Below are 17,427 nucleotides of genomic sequence, written 5' to 3'. Positions count from 1 at the left end.
ATAAAAACAGAAGTTGCACATTACCAAATTCTTCCAAGCTGCATAGGAAGTGGATTGGACTGTGAAAGACCAACCCAAATTGTGTTTGCATTTTGACAAATTTGTAGGGCAGTACAATATCTCAGAGAGGAGGTCAGGTCTCCTGCTCCCCTGGTACATTCACTATAGCTGCCCAATTTCCCTGTTTTTTAAAGTTTGATAGAAATATCTGTTGGCTGTAAGTACATTCTTAAACTGCAAGGGGTTTTTTGCCTATTAATGAATTATCTCTCACTTCTGTAGAATGCTCTTTGATCTTCATTTTCCTTCAGATCCACAGCCTGACCAATGATCCTTCAACAGTGTGTGTGTGGGTTTTCTGACAATGTGACAGCAACTTTAATGGTTCACAGGTGAAGACCAATGGTAAGGTAATTGTGTCCTCGATAAGGCAATTTCTTTCATCTGTGTAAACTGGGAGCTTCCACACCACAGGGGTTGAATACTTATGCAAGCAACATGTTTCAGGGTTTTTTTATGTTTCTTACAAACATTTCTCAACATGAAACCAGTGTCACCTTACAATAATTGATTTTGAGTTTCAGTGTTTCAAAACAAAATATCATACAGAACAAAATTACAATATACCATTTGTAATTCAGTAATATGAGAGCATTGGTCAAGGGTCTGATTACTTTTGCAAGGCACTGTATATCTTCTCCTCCTTAAGCACAATAAAAAAAATTGAAATGGACTGCCTTCAAGTCAATCCCGACTTATGGAGACCCTATGAATAAGGTTTGCATGGTAAGTAGTATTCAGAGGTGGTTCACCATTGCCTTCCTCTTAGGCTGAGAGGCAGTGACTGGCCCAAGGTCACCAAGGGAGCTTCATGGCTGTGTGGGGATTTGAACCCTAGTCTCCCAGGTTGTAGTCCAACACTCCAACCACTACACCACACTGGCTCTCAAGCACAGTAATATGTGCTTTATTAAAGACCAGACCTTTATTGTTTCACAGTTATGATACTGGTCTTCAAAAATTAGTCACCTCATAATTTCATTTGTATATTTAAGAGATTTGATTTGCAGTAGATATGACCTAAATGTTCTATAAATTATGGAACAGATTTAATCAGAGGTCAGCAAACATATAAATACCAGTGCAAATTTATGTGAACCACGTAAGATACCACAGATCAGTCTTTAGAAAAAAAGCTGACTAACCGTAATAGATGCTTTCCATTTTTCATGAATTTCTCTGGCCAAATTCAGATCAATATGAACCACACAATCTTCAGTAGTTAGAGATCCTTATTGAATAAAAAACACAGAAATAAAAACCACTGCACAAATTAAATTTAATCCAGCGAGGCTTGTCCTTAATCAAGTATCTTGTTTTTTTGTAAGATGCAGAATCAGTTCCTGAAATAATTCAAAGAACCTTTCCCAAACTAAATGGACATAACAGCATTTTGAAACCAAGCTTAATTTATAAACTAGAATTCTAACGTGGAATAGGAAATCAAGTAAATTAACTCAAAGGACTATTTTAACATAAACATTCTGTTTGAATTATAGAAAAGCTAGTTCTAAATTTCACTAAGAAACAGGGTATGCAGATGGTGAAGCTAATCAGATTGGCACTGTACAGCTCAGCTAGTGTCCCAGTGTCAATAATCTCATCTGAGAGGGCAAACACTGACCACTGATGAGACCCTGTTGCCCTCCAGATGTTACTGGATTACATCTTTCATCATTCCTGACAATTGGCCATGCTAGTTGAGGCTAACAGGAGCTAGAGTCCAATAACAACAATATCTGGAGGGCCACAGGTTTCCCATCATAGAAGCATAAGAACAAAGGAAGCTGCCTCATACTAAGTCAGACACTTGGTCTATCTAACTCAGTATTGTCTACACAGAGTGGCAGAAGCTCTCCAGGATTCTCTCCCAGCTCTACCTAGTGATATTGGGGATTGAATCCAGGTCCTTCTGCATACAAATCAGATATTCTACCAGCAAGCTATGGCACATCCCTGTTCTAGACAATGGACTTAACAGAATCATCTTAAATCTCTACCCTTATGGTATCCCCAAATTTAAACTTTTATTTTACTTTTCTTCATATTAAGTAAATGGTAACCATTCACTCATATGGGTGGAAACAAAGCCTTGCATTTGGAAATACTGAAGGGGGGACAAAAACTGCCCTTTGCCACTAACAGTAACTGGCCTAACCCCCATCAATATGGCCCGGGATATATGTGCAATAAGTCTCTTTTCTAACATATAGTAACTATTGTTGTTTCAAATAACTAAATCTTCCAAGTTTTTGAACTCCTCCTACAAGGTGTGAACTATATCAACTCATCAGTTCCTCGTCTGTAAGACATACAGCAATTTTTAAAAATTGTGGTTTTATTACCTGAATCAATGCCAACAGGTCCAAATATTTCACTTAGTTGAATGGCTAGTTCAGGAGGCAAGACCAGCTCTAGGCAATCTATGTTCACAGACTGTGATACAGGGGTGGGGCTCACTAATTTATTTTTATCATCATCTTGATTAGGTATCCTGTTTTCTTCATTTTTTGCTGCAATTAAAAACATTGGCTCACAGTTCATTTCTCTGTAGACCTCAAATTTGTCTCCCTTGCTTGCAGAGGCCTTTGTAAGTATTAGATCAGCTGGTAGCTCCTGCACAGCTACATCTTCTATTACTGAACACTCTTGATGTTCCTCTGAAGATCCGTTGTCTATTTTCACATCAAAAATAGGTTTCAAAGTGTTAGGTCTGCCATTAAAATCATCAGGTATGGTTATAGGAACACTTAAGTCCATTTCAATATGCGATGCCAGGTTCTGCTGCTCATTTTCTGATAGTGTAACAGAGTTCATCTCTTCTGTATGTGTGGTATCTAAGAGAGGTTTCTTATTTCCTGATTCTTTTACATGAGCTCTCAGAGCACACTGCGTGGCATTTTTGCTTTTTGCCAGGGGAGCAGTTAAAAAGTTGGGTACTTCCTCTTTTATTCTAGAAATTCCATTACCTCCATCATCAATGGAGAGATTCATTATTTCTGAATCTTGACTAATTCTAGACGTCACAACTACTTGAGTGGCTTTTTCAGAGTCTGTATGTCTCTCTCCACAACCAGAATTTTCCTTGAAGTCAAGAGTCTTGCCAGGGGGCTGAACTCCTGCTTCCTGCAAGCATCCAACCTCATCATCTTTGCACAACTTCTCATCAGAATCTAACAAGATCCCTGTAGCCCAATCAATGTCCCTATTACATCTTTCATACAAGTCTTTTAGTGCATCAAATGAAAAGGACCCAAAGAGTGTACACAAAATATTTAGATTCTCTGCTTCATCAATAGTGACAAGTTCACTGTCTTCTACATAAGTGCTTTTCTCATAGCTTACTTTATAGGGTATTTTTTCTGGACAATCTGAAACAGCATGAACTCCTTTTGGTATGAATCCATCTAGTTTCCCATGTAACACTTTGGTATCCTCGGAAACAATAATTTTCCTTTCAAGCCTCCACAGAAGAGCAAAATCTTGGGGCTCTGTCTGTGAATACTTACTGGCGTCTGTCCTGATACATTCTTCAGGTTTCTCTTCCAGCAAATTTGACAGAGATAGTTCTTCCTCTGGTTTATTGAGGGGCAAATTGTTGGTAAATGTTAGGGCTAATTTATGATGCTTGCGTGTTCTCTTGTTCTGCACAGGCCTTTTCTGACTAACAGTTTCAGAAGCAGAGATTTCAAGTGCCAGAAAACTTTCCTTCTTTGATGAGACATGTAGCTCTCCAGTTGCTGCAGGTGTTCTAGGAAGAACATCTGCATTCAGAGCACTTTTGTTGATATCACATTGACTACTTCTAATCTCTTCCGATTCACTAAGGCTTTTCTTCAGTATTCTTTTCATTTTGTGTTGTCTTTGCTCTAAAGAGTTTTGGAAAGGCCAGTCTCCTATCATCAGCTGTCCTAATGTATCTTCTGTATCATCACCACACATAAAGGCAGATGATTGTTTGGTTGCTTCCTGCTTATTTCCAGAAAGTGGCAGCTCCTTATGAAAATTAATCAGGTCCACTTTTTCATCTTCATCTAGAATCTTTAATGCATCAACATTTGGCATGCTTACACCTTTATCCTCTTTGTCATTTTTTATAGTAAATTTTTCTAGCCTTCTAGTTCTTTTCACTCTCTGCCCCATAGTTTGTTCTACTGGCCAGTCTCCCACAAAGTTTACTATCTCTGGCCCTACTGAGCTCTCATCTCCCTCATTCATGTTTTTTCTCTGTTTTAACACTGCTGCTGTTAGTACTTCAGTACACTGATTTGCTTCAATTTGAGCTTTTGCTTCCTTATTGCTGTACTTCTGAATATTTTCACTGATACCGAAATGTGAGAGTTCACTTTCCTCAGATTTTGCTAAGTCAGTCTTAATTATTTCTGTTTCAAGAGCAGAATCAATTTTGTCTCTCCTTTTTGATGTATAAATATCCAAGTCTTCTGGAGAGATACTACATTTAGTAGTACACTCTTGTACCTGATACTCTGGTTCTCTATTTTTATTCAGGAGAGTTGGGTTTTCCAGTGTAACTTTCTGCAGCAGACGCTTATCATCCATATTTAATTCTATACTTTTCGAAGGTGAAGCAAAAAGTTCCTTGTTCTTCCCATAAGGAGTCATCTCTTCCTTCCTGTAAATCAAACAATGGGATAGGGTTTTCTCTTTAAACAGAAAAATAAAGATGCACACCTCAACCATCTGTACTTCTGCTAAAAGATTTAAGTACATAATCTCTTCTTCTAAGTCACGCTGATGTATTTAGGTATGTATTTCTGGAAAGACAAAAGGGTCAGGATCAAAAATTTTAAAAGGACTGGCTAACAAATCAATACCACACCTCTTAGACATAACTGAGATTATTGTTGTTGAAACAACAACTGGATGCTGAAGGGAAGGGGTCAGAGAAAGTGGAGACTATTAGAGGGATATATAGTACATGAAGAGGGATATATACAACATGAAGAGGGATATATACAACATGAAGTTCCATTCTCGTCCTGAAGCTTATAAAATTGTACTGTTCATGAAACCTGTTTAAAGGGAGGGCTGCCCATGTGGATCTGCTCGCACAATTGAAATAAAGAGGGAAGTCCACACAAATGAATATCAGAGTTCCTGTTCCTGAAAGGAACAGCAGGTGGGTAGCTTTCCTATCACTCACCGAACACTTCCAGTAGCTCATGAAGCATGGGCATTGTTCACACCATTATATACTTGTTTTTTGAAGCATTATTTGTTCTTATTAAAATATGTAATTTTCAGTTAAGATACAAGATGACTGTACACCATCAAATGGTCAATATAGGAATCAAATTGATTATATAATTGGTAGCAGAAGATTGAGAAGGTCTATACTTTCTGCGAAAACAAGACCAGGAGCAGATTGCGGTACAGATCATGACTGGCAATATCGAAAATCAGAGTAAAGATAAAGAACAACAACAAAACAATCATAATGCCAAAGTACAATTTAAATAACATCCCAGAAGAATATAAAGGTCAAATAAATAACAGATTTGAGGCTTTAAACTAAGTTGACAGAGAACCAGAAGGACTATGAAGTCAGAGACATTATCAGGGAAGAATGCAAAAAGACAATACCTCTAGTTAAAAAGAGAGAAAGACTTCAATGAATGACTGAATAAATTCTTAAAATGGTTAAAGAGAGAAGGAAAGCAAAAGCAAAAGGAGACAGAAACACGGTTAGAACCCTAAATGCAACAATAAAGCAACTAGTACGTAGGGACAAAGAGAACTATTACAATAGTTATTGTACAGAAATAGAAGAGGACAACAAAAAGGGTAGAACAAGAGCCCTATTCCAAAAGATTAGAGAAATGAAAGGGAACTTTAAACCAAGAGCACGGATGTTGAATAATCAACAGGGGAACACACTGACTGACTGAGATGAAATAAAAGGAAGATACACTGAAGAACTCTATAAAAGAGATGCCAGGATGCCAGATTCATTCATGGAGGAACCGTATGATGAAGAACCAGAAATTTTAGAATGTGAGGTGAAAGCTGCTCTTAAAATACTTGGAAGAAACAAATCACCAGGAACACATGGCATACCAATAGAGTTACTACAAACTGAATCTGTCCACATTTTGACAAAAATTTGTCAACAATAAACAAAACAATGGCCCACAGACTGGAAGCGTTCAATATACATCCCAATTCCAAAGAAAGGGGATCCCAGAGAATGCAGTAATTATCAGACTATTGCCTTAATATCCCATGGAAGTAAAGTAACGCTCAAGATTTTACAACAAAGGCTCTTACCATATATGAAGTGAGAAATGCCAGACGTCCAAGCTGGATTTAGAAAGGGAAGAGGCACCAGAGATCATATCGCAAACATATGTTGGATAATGGAACAGACCAAGGAATTTCAGAAGGAAATCACCCTGTGCTTTATAGATTACAGCAAAGCCTTTGACAGTGTGGATCATGAAAAACTATGGAATGCTTTAAAAGAAATGGGGGTGTCATAGCATCTGATTGTCCTGATGCACAACCTATACTCTGGACAAGAGGCTACTATAAGGACAAAATATGGAGAAACCAATTGGTTCCCCATGGGAAAGGGTGTGAGACTGGGGTGTATTTTATCATCCTATTTGTTTAATCTATATGCAGAACATATCATACGGAAAGTGGGATTGGACCAAGATGGAGGTGGTGTGAAAACTGGAGGGAGAAATACCAATAATTTAAGATATGCAGACAACCAGTAATGATCTGAAACAAATGCTGATGAAGTTAAAGAGGAAAGCACAAAAGCAGGGCTATACCTGAATGTCAAAAAAACTAAAGTAATGACAACAGAAGAGTTATGTAACTTTAAACTTGACTATGAGGTCATTGAACTTGTCAAGGATTATCAATACCTTGGCACAGTCATTAACCAAAATGGAGACAATAGTCAAGAAATCAGAAGAAGGCTAGGACTGGGGAGGGCAGCTATGAGAGAACTAGAAAATGTCCTCAAATGCAAAGATGTATCACTGAACACTGAAGTCAGGATCATTCAGACCATGGTATTCCCGATCTCTATGTATGGATGTGAAAGTTGGACAGAGAAAAAAGCGGGTAAGAGAAAAATCAACTCACTTGAAATGTGGTGTTGGAAAAGAGCTTTGCACATACCATGGACTGCAAAAAAGACAAATAATTGGGTTTAAAACAAATTAAACCAGAACTATCACTAGAAGTTAAAATGATGAAACTGAGGTTATCATACTTTGGACACATAATGAGAAGACATGATTCACTAGAAAAGACCACAATGCTGGGAAAAACAGAAGGGAGTAGAAAAAGAGGAACACCAAACAAGAGATGGATTGATTCCATACAGGAAGCCACAGACCTGAATTTACAAGATCTGAACATGGGTGGTTCATGACAGATGCTATTGAAGGTCGCTGATTCATAGAGTTGCCATAAGTCGTAGTCGACTTGAAGGCACATAACAAGATACAGCATAGAACATAAAAGGGTGGCATAAGGGCTACCTTCACAAGCCCTCACGTTAGTTGTCTGTGGAAAGAACTGTGTGGCAGGTGCAACTCTTTCCTCTTGTCCTAGCCATTGCTATCTGCTCTGATCCTGGATCCAATTGGGGAGAGATGATTCCAGGGAGGGCATGTCCTTTGCCAAGGCCAAAACAGTCAGAGCTGCTACTGACAACAGCAAGGGAGGATGGCATCTCCATCAAGTAAGGTTCCCAACTGCCATCAAGTCAGCTGTCAAGAAAATGAACTGTATGACAAGAGCAGCCCTTTCCTCCTTGCCTGAACATGATCTGAGCTGTTCCAGAATTTGGCCTGGTGGAAGAGGGAAGAATGGAAGCTTCCAGGGACATTATGCTCTCCAAGGCAGCCAGAACCTGTGCAGACAATTAAGCATAAGGTGGGTGGTCTGTTCCTTTGTTCAAGAGTGGAAGCCTGTCCATTCTGAGGTTGTAAAGAATGTTATTGAAACATGTTTATAAACCACTCTTTGAGAACTTTTTGTTGAAAAATAGTATATAAATATTTTAAATAATACAATTTTTGTAACATACGCCAAAGATAGGTAAAATATATCTTTAAAAAAACTGCTTCAGAAAAATATGTTCATTTAAACCATAGCACCATTCCATTCTATTCTGAAAAAGAACACTCTTGAAAAGCAACTGAAATAATTTTCAAATTTTAAGGAATTCTTTCCATAGTGAGTATTAACCAAGGAACCTAAGAATGTAATCTATCTTTAATAGAAGTTTGTTTCTATATTGCATTTCTGCTATATACTCAAGATGGTTTACAATTTAAAATACTACAGCAAAGAAAAAGGTTAAAGATACAGATAATTAGAGTACAAAGATTAATTCTAGAGGGGTATACCCACGGTAATCTGTAGCAGCAAACACAACTAAGAATATTGTGGCATCTTAAAAACGCCATCTTTTTATTCAGGCTTTCAGAACATATTTTTAAAACTTTATTTAGAATAGATATATTCTGCTTTATAGCCTTGAAAGGCTCTCAAAGTAGCTTACAAAACAGTCACACATAACTGGAAAAGAGTTTTAAAGTCCAACCACTGGCTGCCTGCTCTATTGTTATTCCTGTATAAGCTGTTCTGGACTCCTTTTGGAGGAAGGGTGTGAAATTAAGTATTAAATAATCATATTTGTTAGTCTTTGTCATTTGTAAAAGGATTAGGCACCTCCTATGTTTCCCCCCTTCCCAAACACTAAGCTTTTCATGAGCTGTAGTTGTTGGGAACGCTATGCAACAAATGGTCTAAGCTGGGCATTGCTGACATCCATTTTCACACTTAACACCTGCTTTACATTTTACATTTTGAGAGGAGACACTTTAATATTACCCCTGTCCCTTTTCCTGAAGGAGAACTTCATCACAGGTAGCACTCTTCAATTCATCTGGGACTGAAGAATTGAAAACTGAACTGACAGTCAAGCACCGTTCATACCGTTCCAACATTCTTTTGATCTTTTCTTTTGATACACCATGAACATTTCGTCTAAAGATTAAAAAGAACAATATCTGAGATTGAATACCACAATAAAGAGCCTATTCCAGCTTTTCCTGAATACATTTGAGACACCTATTAAACATTTATTAATCAGAAGCTGCTTCCTGTGATATCGCAATTCAAGAGCAGGTACCGAGTATTTTCCCTACTGTTGATGGTATATATAACAAACAAATGAGGAGGTTTGTGCAGCTTGAAAACCTACACCCCAATATCAAATTACAATTCTAATACTTTTTAAAAATTAGGTAGGCAGAGTTCCAAATTAGTTAAAGGAGATTTTAGCACCTTTACTTTCAGTTTCTACTTGACTGGTTAGTGACAGCTTGCTATATGTGGAAAAGCCCACTGTTATGAACCATGACATTTTAAACCACTTTTCTTACAGCTTTGGAAAAAATTAATGGCAAGGAAGAGTAGATTTGCTCAGATATTTTTAACCTATGTCAGATTTAACTTATTAGCAATGGACCAGTGAAAGAAGCAAGGATCATACCTAGAAATCAGAAAGGGAATAGAGACAAAGTAAGCTCCTGGCATCAAGCAGTACTTTGCTCACCACTCATACGTGGAAGACCAGTTGTACCTGATCAGTCACAGCATTCCATCTCCCTAACCTTAACCAATAAAGGCTATGGGATTGAGATAGAATGAAGAAGGTGCATCAGGTCTCAGATGTCAAAAGCCTTGGAATGTTCAAATGCAAAAGCAGCCCCAGAATGATGGTATCTACTCTTGAGGCTCTTTGAAGGAATCTCTTCTTGACAGCCACAGAGTATTTTTGAAGTAGCGGTCTCTATAATTTGAAATGGCATACTGAGGCTCAGTAAAAGCTGTCCTTACCCATACTGTCTCCTTTCTAGCCAAAAGTATATTATTATTTCTTTCAAATTTGTATAACAGAATTTATTTTTTACCTTTCTAGTTCTTTGGGTTTAAACTTCCACCAGGTATCCGGTTCACGAAATATAACTTTATATTTGTGTTCCTGGGACTGAATAAAAGCGTAAAAACACTTGAGATACGTTATCCTAACTTCACACTCCAAAAAATAGCAGGTTAAGAATAGCGTTAAAAAGTGAAGCAAGTCCTAATTCAAAATGCATCCCACCCACCATCATTGCTGGTCACAAACAATGAAATCTTTCACAAAACTGTACAACACAAGAACTCTTATAAGAAACATATTATGCAAACATAAGCTTTCTATGACTGAAGTTCACAGAACATGCCTCACATCCTGTCAACTGCTTTCAGAACCTAACCACAGGTTGCAATCCTAAGCACACTTACTTGGTAATAAGCTCTATTAAACTCAATGGGACTTACTTCTGAGTAAACATACGCAAGACAGTGCTGACGGCTTTTCCAAATGTCTAACATTTTAAATCCATTCAGTTGACCCTTTCTCCTGCAATTATGACCAGGGCAGACTGAACATGAGTCTTGAGCTCATGTTCTGCTTGCTCCATTCTCATTGCACTGAGTGAGCATGCAAACATTAAGTCATCCTCAGTTCTCCCCCTAGATATCATCTCAACAGGCCTATAGAGAGCATTTGCTCAAATACCACAATGCTATCTACAAATACGTAGAGAAAAAGTTAATGGGCTTTCAATTCAAGAATAACAAATTATGGAATACTAACCAAAGCAACATAAGGCTTCATTTCCCAAGCCTGTGTGTTTGTGTTGTCTATTATTATTGGAGTGATCCTTTTTTCAAATGCTTCTTTGGCTGAAAAATATACCAGTAAATTAAAAACTAAATTTCATTTTAATGAAGTTAGCATTTTTAGGTTAACTTGGTTAAAAGAAAGGTAAAGAAGCAAAGCACTGAAGAACCACTACAAAGCAACTGTTGGAGAACTATATAGAATGCAACACTTCGAATGCCTAAAGTTGTCATATGTACTAAAAGATATGAACCAATGTTCAAGTGTTCATTATGCAATATTAACAAAATGCCCATAATTGACATGTGTATACATGTATATGGAACATTTAAACCCCACCTTTTCTCCTAAAAAGCTCAAGGCAGCTAACGAAGCCAAACCATAATTTAGAAATTTAAAACACAAGTTACTAAAACATTAAATATATTACAAACACTTAAAAAAATCATAGATCAATGGCAGAAGTAAAGGTTATTCCAAATCACCATATTAAAGCCAGTAAAATAAAACAATCATCTACTAACCAAAAGCCTTTTCAAAGAGTAAAGTTTTTACTAGCTTCCAGAAAGCAATTAAAAAGGGGCAAGACAGTGCTTAAGTGCAGCCACAGATAAGGCTCTGTTCCTGGTTCCAACCAAGGGAACATTGGGACACACAGCAAGGCCTCTGAAGATGGCAGGCAGGCTTCTGTGGGAGGTTCTTTAGACACCCTGGTCCTAAACAATTTAGAGCATTAGAGGTCATCACTAGTACTTTGAATTCTGTCCATAAACAAATCAAAAGGCACTGCATCTGTTTTAATAAATGAGTCACTTTGCATGGATGAAATAAATGGGGTTCAGTCCAGCACTCTCCTGGTAAATCTGCTTCCTGCCTGGGTGACATCCCTCCTCCCAGTAACCTCCTCAGGAGCTGAGACACAAGCTTACTCTTATCTGCATAGCCCAAACTCTTCCATTTACAAAGCCTCTTTCTAGGCTCTGCCACACCAGTGTGATAGGATGTTGGGAAATCAAAGTACTTACGTCATACATAAAAGAATGTACAAAAAGCAGATGATACTAAAAGGTGAATTCCACAAGCTAAACAAAATCATAAATAAAAATATTACTTAAAACTTATTATAGTTCTATTATTTGTTTTTATGGCATTTTTCATTAGTCTATGTAAGATGTCTTTCAATATGGCCTATTGTTTTGCTAATGTCTGAACCTTAGGATGTATCTTGCAACCTACAGTTGTCAACATTGGTCCATATATTATAGTACATATTATATTTTTGATAATTGTGTTTAATGTACTCTTTTTTCCCCTTCCCAGACCTCTGACAGTAATGTTGTGGTTCTACAGATGTTTTCTAGCCACATTAGTTAGTGACCTCAAAGTAACCAGAGAATGAGACTATAGGTCCAACACAACAATGGGGAACCTCTGGCCTGGGGGGCCTAATTAGGCCCAGCAGGGGTCCTGCTTTTGGCAGGAATCTTCCTTTGCAACCTGACTCAAGTTCAAGCCAGGATGCAAAGGAAGAAAGGAAGGAATCAAGAGCGCTCTTGAGTGCACTGCCAATTCTTTCCTTTGAAATTAGGTCACTGTCATGGTGACATCAGGTGATTGACAGGTAGGCTGCCCTGTCTACCTGTCAAATGGCCCATGCAGGTTGGCTCAGGATATGGCCCACTGCCCTGATCCTGTTTCCCACCAGTGCGCTAAACAGTTAGTTACTGTTTAACATATGCATGGCATAGTGGTTAGAGTGTTGGAGTAGAACCTGAAGTTCACTGGGTGGCCTTGGGCCAGTCACTGTCTTTTAGCCTAACAAACCCACAGCGTTGTTGTGAGGATAAAGTGGGGAGGTTTGTACACCACCTTGAGCTCCTCAGGAGGAAATGTGGGATATAAATGTAATTAAAATAAATAAAACGAACAAATAAAATATAGGCAAGACAGCAAGCACCAATCCTGGCACAAGAACTCCAGGAAAGTCTTCTGTTTATAGACTTCAGTATTCTTAAGCATTGTTTTACTTTATCTAGCACATACCACGTTTCTGGTTCCACTCATGTGCTTGTGCTAAGCAATCAGCATTAAATTGGTACTGTCCGTTTTTTTGGTAAAAATAATCATCTGTACTAAGAATGATACCACCAGGGTTATCCTCAAGCAAAGCCCTGTGAAAAATCACAAAAAAAAGTTAAATCAATTGTATCCCGCCAACTAGCAATTTCTTTTTAAATGTACGCATTTTGAGCCTCAGCTAAAAGAGAGGATATTATTGCTATGATTTAAGTTTCTACAATTGTAGTATCACAAATAAGCCATTCTAAATCAGGGCTTGCGCTATCTTTGTGGCACATAACATTCTAGCTTTGAAAAGTAGCTAAATCTTGGGGAAAGTTTTAAACATTATTTCTGCCCTTCTGATCTCAATAAAGTAAAAGAGTGCACATTATTCTCATAACCCAGCATAATGATGGCTGCAAGTTTTAGTGTTAAAGCATACAATCAGGAGCCTGGGCTCCATAGAAACCATGAAAACTGGGAAATCAGCCATGGAAATGAATGTTCCCTTACACTCCCCTATCCAGATCAATCCTCTTCCCCTTCCTAGAGTCAACCATGGTTTTGTATTACACAGACACTGACACCACACAGTGGCTCCCCAATACGTAGAGGATGAAACCCTTGTCTGAAGCACATTTCCAAATTATGATTATGAGGGAACCTGGCTTCTGTCTGTGGACAGTTAATGCACATGCACAAATGCAAGAAATGTTTTTAAAATATACATTTTAATAATCTACCTTGCCAAATATGATTTCCCTGATCCTGGAACCCCTCTAAGAAGCAGCAGCACATGGCCTGTGAGAGGAGTTTTTCTTCTCATCATGTGACAAACAGGGAGCTGGCATACTTGAGAAAAGTCATTTTTTTGGCTCCCAGCCACATTTCCCCATGCCTTTGGCAGAGAATTGTTGTCCCAGGACTGTGATGTTGCTTGAGAGGAGTATTTTTTCCCAAGACTCCTATAGTTTGAAGCAGGCCTCCACTTTCCTGGGCTGATTGCAACTGGAGTTACAAAGCTATGACTTGTGCTTTGAGGATAAAAGGCAGGAGACATTAGATTCCAGGTACATTCCTGAGAATGTTTCTGAAGCACAGAAAATTGTGAATTCCACTGCTGCTGAGACTGGTCAACATTTGTAAACGATGCCAATTTGAAAGTGGACTCTGCGCATAGGTCAGGTACAGAAGTATTTTTTTGATTAGACACAGTCACTGAACTTCCTTGTTTTTTATTATTGTGAGAACAAGAACTAGAATTGTCAAATGCACTTGTTTGAAATTCAGTAATCCCCTGGCAGCGTTGAGCAGGCATGTCATTTAGTGTTGTAAGGTCCAAAACAACATTTTGTATTTTACAGGAGTCAATACAAGACAATTCCATGCTGGCTAGCGAAATGACTTCTGGAACTGCACCACTGTCAAGTACAACTTCAGGTAAATTACAATTCTCTGGGATCTGTGCAAAGATATTCACATCATCTAATGGGTTATCCTTTGTTTGAATACCTGATTTTCCAAAACCTACTGCACAGGGTTTGTCATAACCTGGATTAAATGATGTGAAGAAAGTTTCTAATTTTTCACTGTCTGTTTCCATTATTTGTGAGGAAAGCACAGCATTATAGCCCAAACTGGAATTTGCACACTCAGATAACTCCTTAACATGATCAGAACTACCGTGGTTTGAAGTCAGAGACAGATTACCTGAGATATGCTTATTTTTTGAATCCTTCATTTCACTATTTAGATTTTTTTTCTCAGAAGAATTATGTTGCAACAAAACCAGTTCTTCAGATGACAAGGACTTTTTAAATTCTTTGTTAAGCTTGTCAATTTGTATTGCAGCAGAGCTTTGGCACTCTGTTTCAGTAGTAACAGAGCTTGGCTGATTTTCACCAACTAGTGATGCAGATATGGAATCAAAACCTGCGACTTTTGATGAAGATATTATATTCTTAGCAGCTGTAGATAGTTCTAGTAGATAATCCATAGTATCTTCCACTATAAAATAAGGAAAAAACACAGTCAGTGGAAACAATACAAATCTAATTCTAAACTATGGAAAAATATCAGTCATTGTAGAAATAGACATGGAATTTAATATTCCACTGAAGGTTACCTGGTTCTTCAGACATCCTGACAGTTCCCAGTTCCAGTGTCACCATCAGGAGCCAGCACAGTTAGGCACCTTCCAAGTGCCCAGGAACTCAGAAGGGCCCATTGCTGCCCCTACTGCCATCAGAACTGTAGCATAATACCTCTGCCAACACTCACTCACCCTCTCCTCCCTTCAGACTTGTACCCAGCAGTGGCACTAATTATGGGAGCCATGCACTGTGTTGTTTTGTTCTGTGGTAGTAGCCACCATGTTAGATTTCCCCAAGATGTAATGCCTGATGTTGGCATTATGGGTAACATAATTAGCACCATGACTAGGTAAGTACATCTGCAAGAAGAAGAACCAAAGAGCAGTGCCTTGACCTAACTGCAGTAACTATAAGGAAGCAGTTTGTTTACTTGAGGACCTATTATAAAGAAGTTAGTCCTGCAACAAAAAGTTGCAGTATGGAGCGCTCCTGCTATTTAGGATTTCAACCAATCAGCTATACTTTCATCCAGGATACCCATGTTATTCCCCCTCTTTCTTCTGCAGGGGTCAGGATTCCATGCTTACCGGTCATGCTCAGTCTTCAGCAGGAAGGGGGGGTGTCCTCTCACTTTTTTTGGTACTTAAACACAGGATTATATGAGCTTGCATTGGTATCAATGGAAGTCATACATGCATGCAGAACTGCATGCTAGATTCAAAGCATGCACTATAAATAAATCAAACCAACAAACATCAGCAAATGCACTGACGCTATGCTTTCTCTAAACTTTTCTATACCGGACATCAAAGCCGAAACAGAGCTTGGAAAAGTAACTTTTCCAAGCTCTGAGCCTAAAGATAACCATTAAGAGATTCTACTATAGCAACCTAAATCCAACTCTAGAGCATAAAGAGTGTAAATGCTAATGCACCATCTACTGATTAAATGGAAAATGAGTAAGTATTCAATGATAACTTTGCCTTAGCAGAAAGGCCTTCTGCCAGCACAAATCTGAGAAGTTGATCTGCACTGGTTCCTCCTGTGTACTGCAGCCCTCAGCACTGTATCCCATCCTGGGGGGAAGACCTACAACATTTGGATGTCTCCACTTGTGCAATCAAAAGTAGTTTCCACAAAGGCAAAACCACCATTGGATACAACCCTGAATATTTAATCAATATGATCACAAAGAAGAAACAGGAAAATAAATTATGGTTGAGAGAAAAAGCCTATATACAAACAAGAAAAATTACAAGAGTGCTGACAGTGTCATGGAGAACATGGATTACATGGAAATTGGAGAAGAACCACTCAGTAGGGGGAAAGAAGGCAAGTCCACCCTGGCCCCTCTTGCCCTGGTTAACATAAGCCAGCAAGTGATGATTGTCTGCCACTTCATATCCCACCCCTCCCACTTAGGATTGTTCTCTAAGGCTGCAAACCTATACTCACTTACCTGGGAGTAAGCCCCATTAAATTCTGCATGAGTAGATATATATAACTGTTCCCAAATATCGACAAGCATTCGCTAAGGCTAAATTCAATTGCTTAACCTCAGCAGTGCTAATAATAATAATAATAAAATTTTATTTTTGAGTTGCCTATCTGGCCGAGTGAACAGCCACTCTAGGCGACATACAAAATACAATACCATAAAATACAATATAAAAACCAAGAAGGACCATAATCAGTAATAAATAAAACACCAGTTGGTAACAGAGTTAAAAGACTAACCCACCCCAGCAATCCCATAGGTCTGTCTGAACAACCAGGTCTTCAAGGTCCGGCGGAAACTTGACAGGGAGGGGGCATGGCGAAGGTCGAACGGGAGGGAATTCCAGAGGGTGGGAGCCACGATCGAGAATGCCCTCTCTCTAGTCCGCACCAGCCTAGCTAGTTTAACTGGTGGGACCGAGAGAAGGTCTTGTGTGGCTGATCTTGTCAGGTGGCATAATTGGTGATGCTGGAAGGGAGATATCAGGGAACAGTATATAACCAACGTATCTGTCCCTGTAAGGTGGGTAGCATAGAAACGCTTTCACATGTTTTCTTTACCTGCCCACTATATTCGTCTGAACGCTATAAATATATATTTCCGATCACTAAAAAATTTCCTAATAAATCTCTGGAGGGTTTGTTATCCTGTCTTCTGACAGGCTCAAATAGGTCCCGTACAATCTTAGTTGCTAAATTTGTTCACGCAGCTCAACTCAAACGGTTAAAATCCTGTCATTGAAAATCTTAATCCAGATTTTATTTGTTGTTTTATTCTATCCAGATTTTAACTTTCATTTTATTGTACATTGTCTTATATCTGTATTTTATGTACTCTGTATGGGTCTTTGACCACAATAAACATTCTGATTCTATAAGATTATACTATATGTGTGCTTCATTTAATTTTTTTCCTAAACAGATATAGCTGAGTTCAAATGCTTTTGACTATTGGAAAAACTTTGAAGTATTCATACACCATGTACAGTTACT

The 17,427-nt window shown here is 38.4% G+C and overlaps 1 protein-coding gene and 1 long non-coding RNA gene across 15 annotated transcripts in view; one reads left to right on the top strand and one right to left on the bottom strand.

Annotated features, from left to right (window-relative positions):
• Window positions 1-17,427, bottom strand: part of N4BP2 (NEDD4 binding protein 2) — a 46,567-nt gene that overhangs the window by 17,897 nt on the left and 11,243 nt on the right. For all 13 annotated transcript variants that reach the window (XM_061583108.1, XM_061583109.1, XM_061583105.1 and 10 more), the window contains 7 exons: window positions 13,588-14,851; window positions 12,827-12,954; window positions 10,757-10,845; window positions 10,026-10,102; window positions 8,941-9,096; window positions 2,406-4,693; window positions 1,206-1,291 (listed from right to left, as the gene is read on the bottom strand). In XM_061583108.1, coding sequence (XP_061439092.1) covers window positions 1,206-1,291; window positions 2,406-4,693; window positions 8,941-9,096; window positions 10,026-10,102; window positions 10,757-10,845; window positions 12,827-12,954; window positions 13,588-14,851 — 4,088 coding nt within the window. The remainder of the gene's footprint in view (window positions 1-1,205; window positions 1,292-2,405; window positions 4,694-8,940; window positions 9,097-10,025; window positions 10,103-10,756; window positions 10,846-12,826; window positions 12,955-13,587; window positions 14,852-17,427) is intronic.
• Window positions 316-17,213, top strand: LOC133363758 (uncharacterized). 2 transcript variants are annotated; one of them, XR_009757754.1, is made up of 3 exons: window positions 316-405; window positions 14,209-14,284; window positions 15,929-17,213. It is a non-coding gene; the product is annotated as an uncharacterized LOC133363758 (long non-coding RNA). The 2 variants fall into 2 exon arrangements; XR_009757755.1 differs by lacking the exon at window positions 316-405 and adding an exon at window positions 8,964-9,237.

Source organism: Rhineura floridana, chromosome 9, assembly GCF_030035675.1.
Source record: "Rhineura floridana isolate rRhiFlo1 chromosome 9, rRhiFlo1.hap2, whole genome shotgun sequence".
NCBI classification, from domain to species: Eukaryota; Metazoa; Chordata; class Lepidosauria; order Squamata; family Rhineuridae; genus Rhineura; species Rhineura floridana.
The sequence above is the reverse complement of the archived record's forward strand: the minus strand, read 5'-3'. Positions and strand labels throughout refer to the sequence as shown.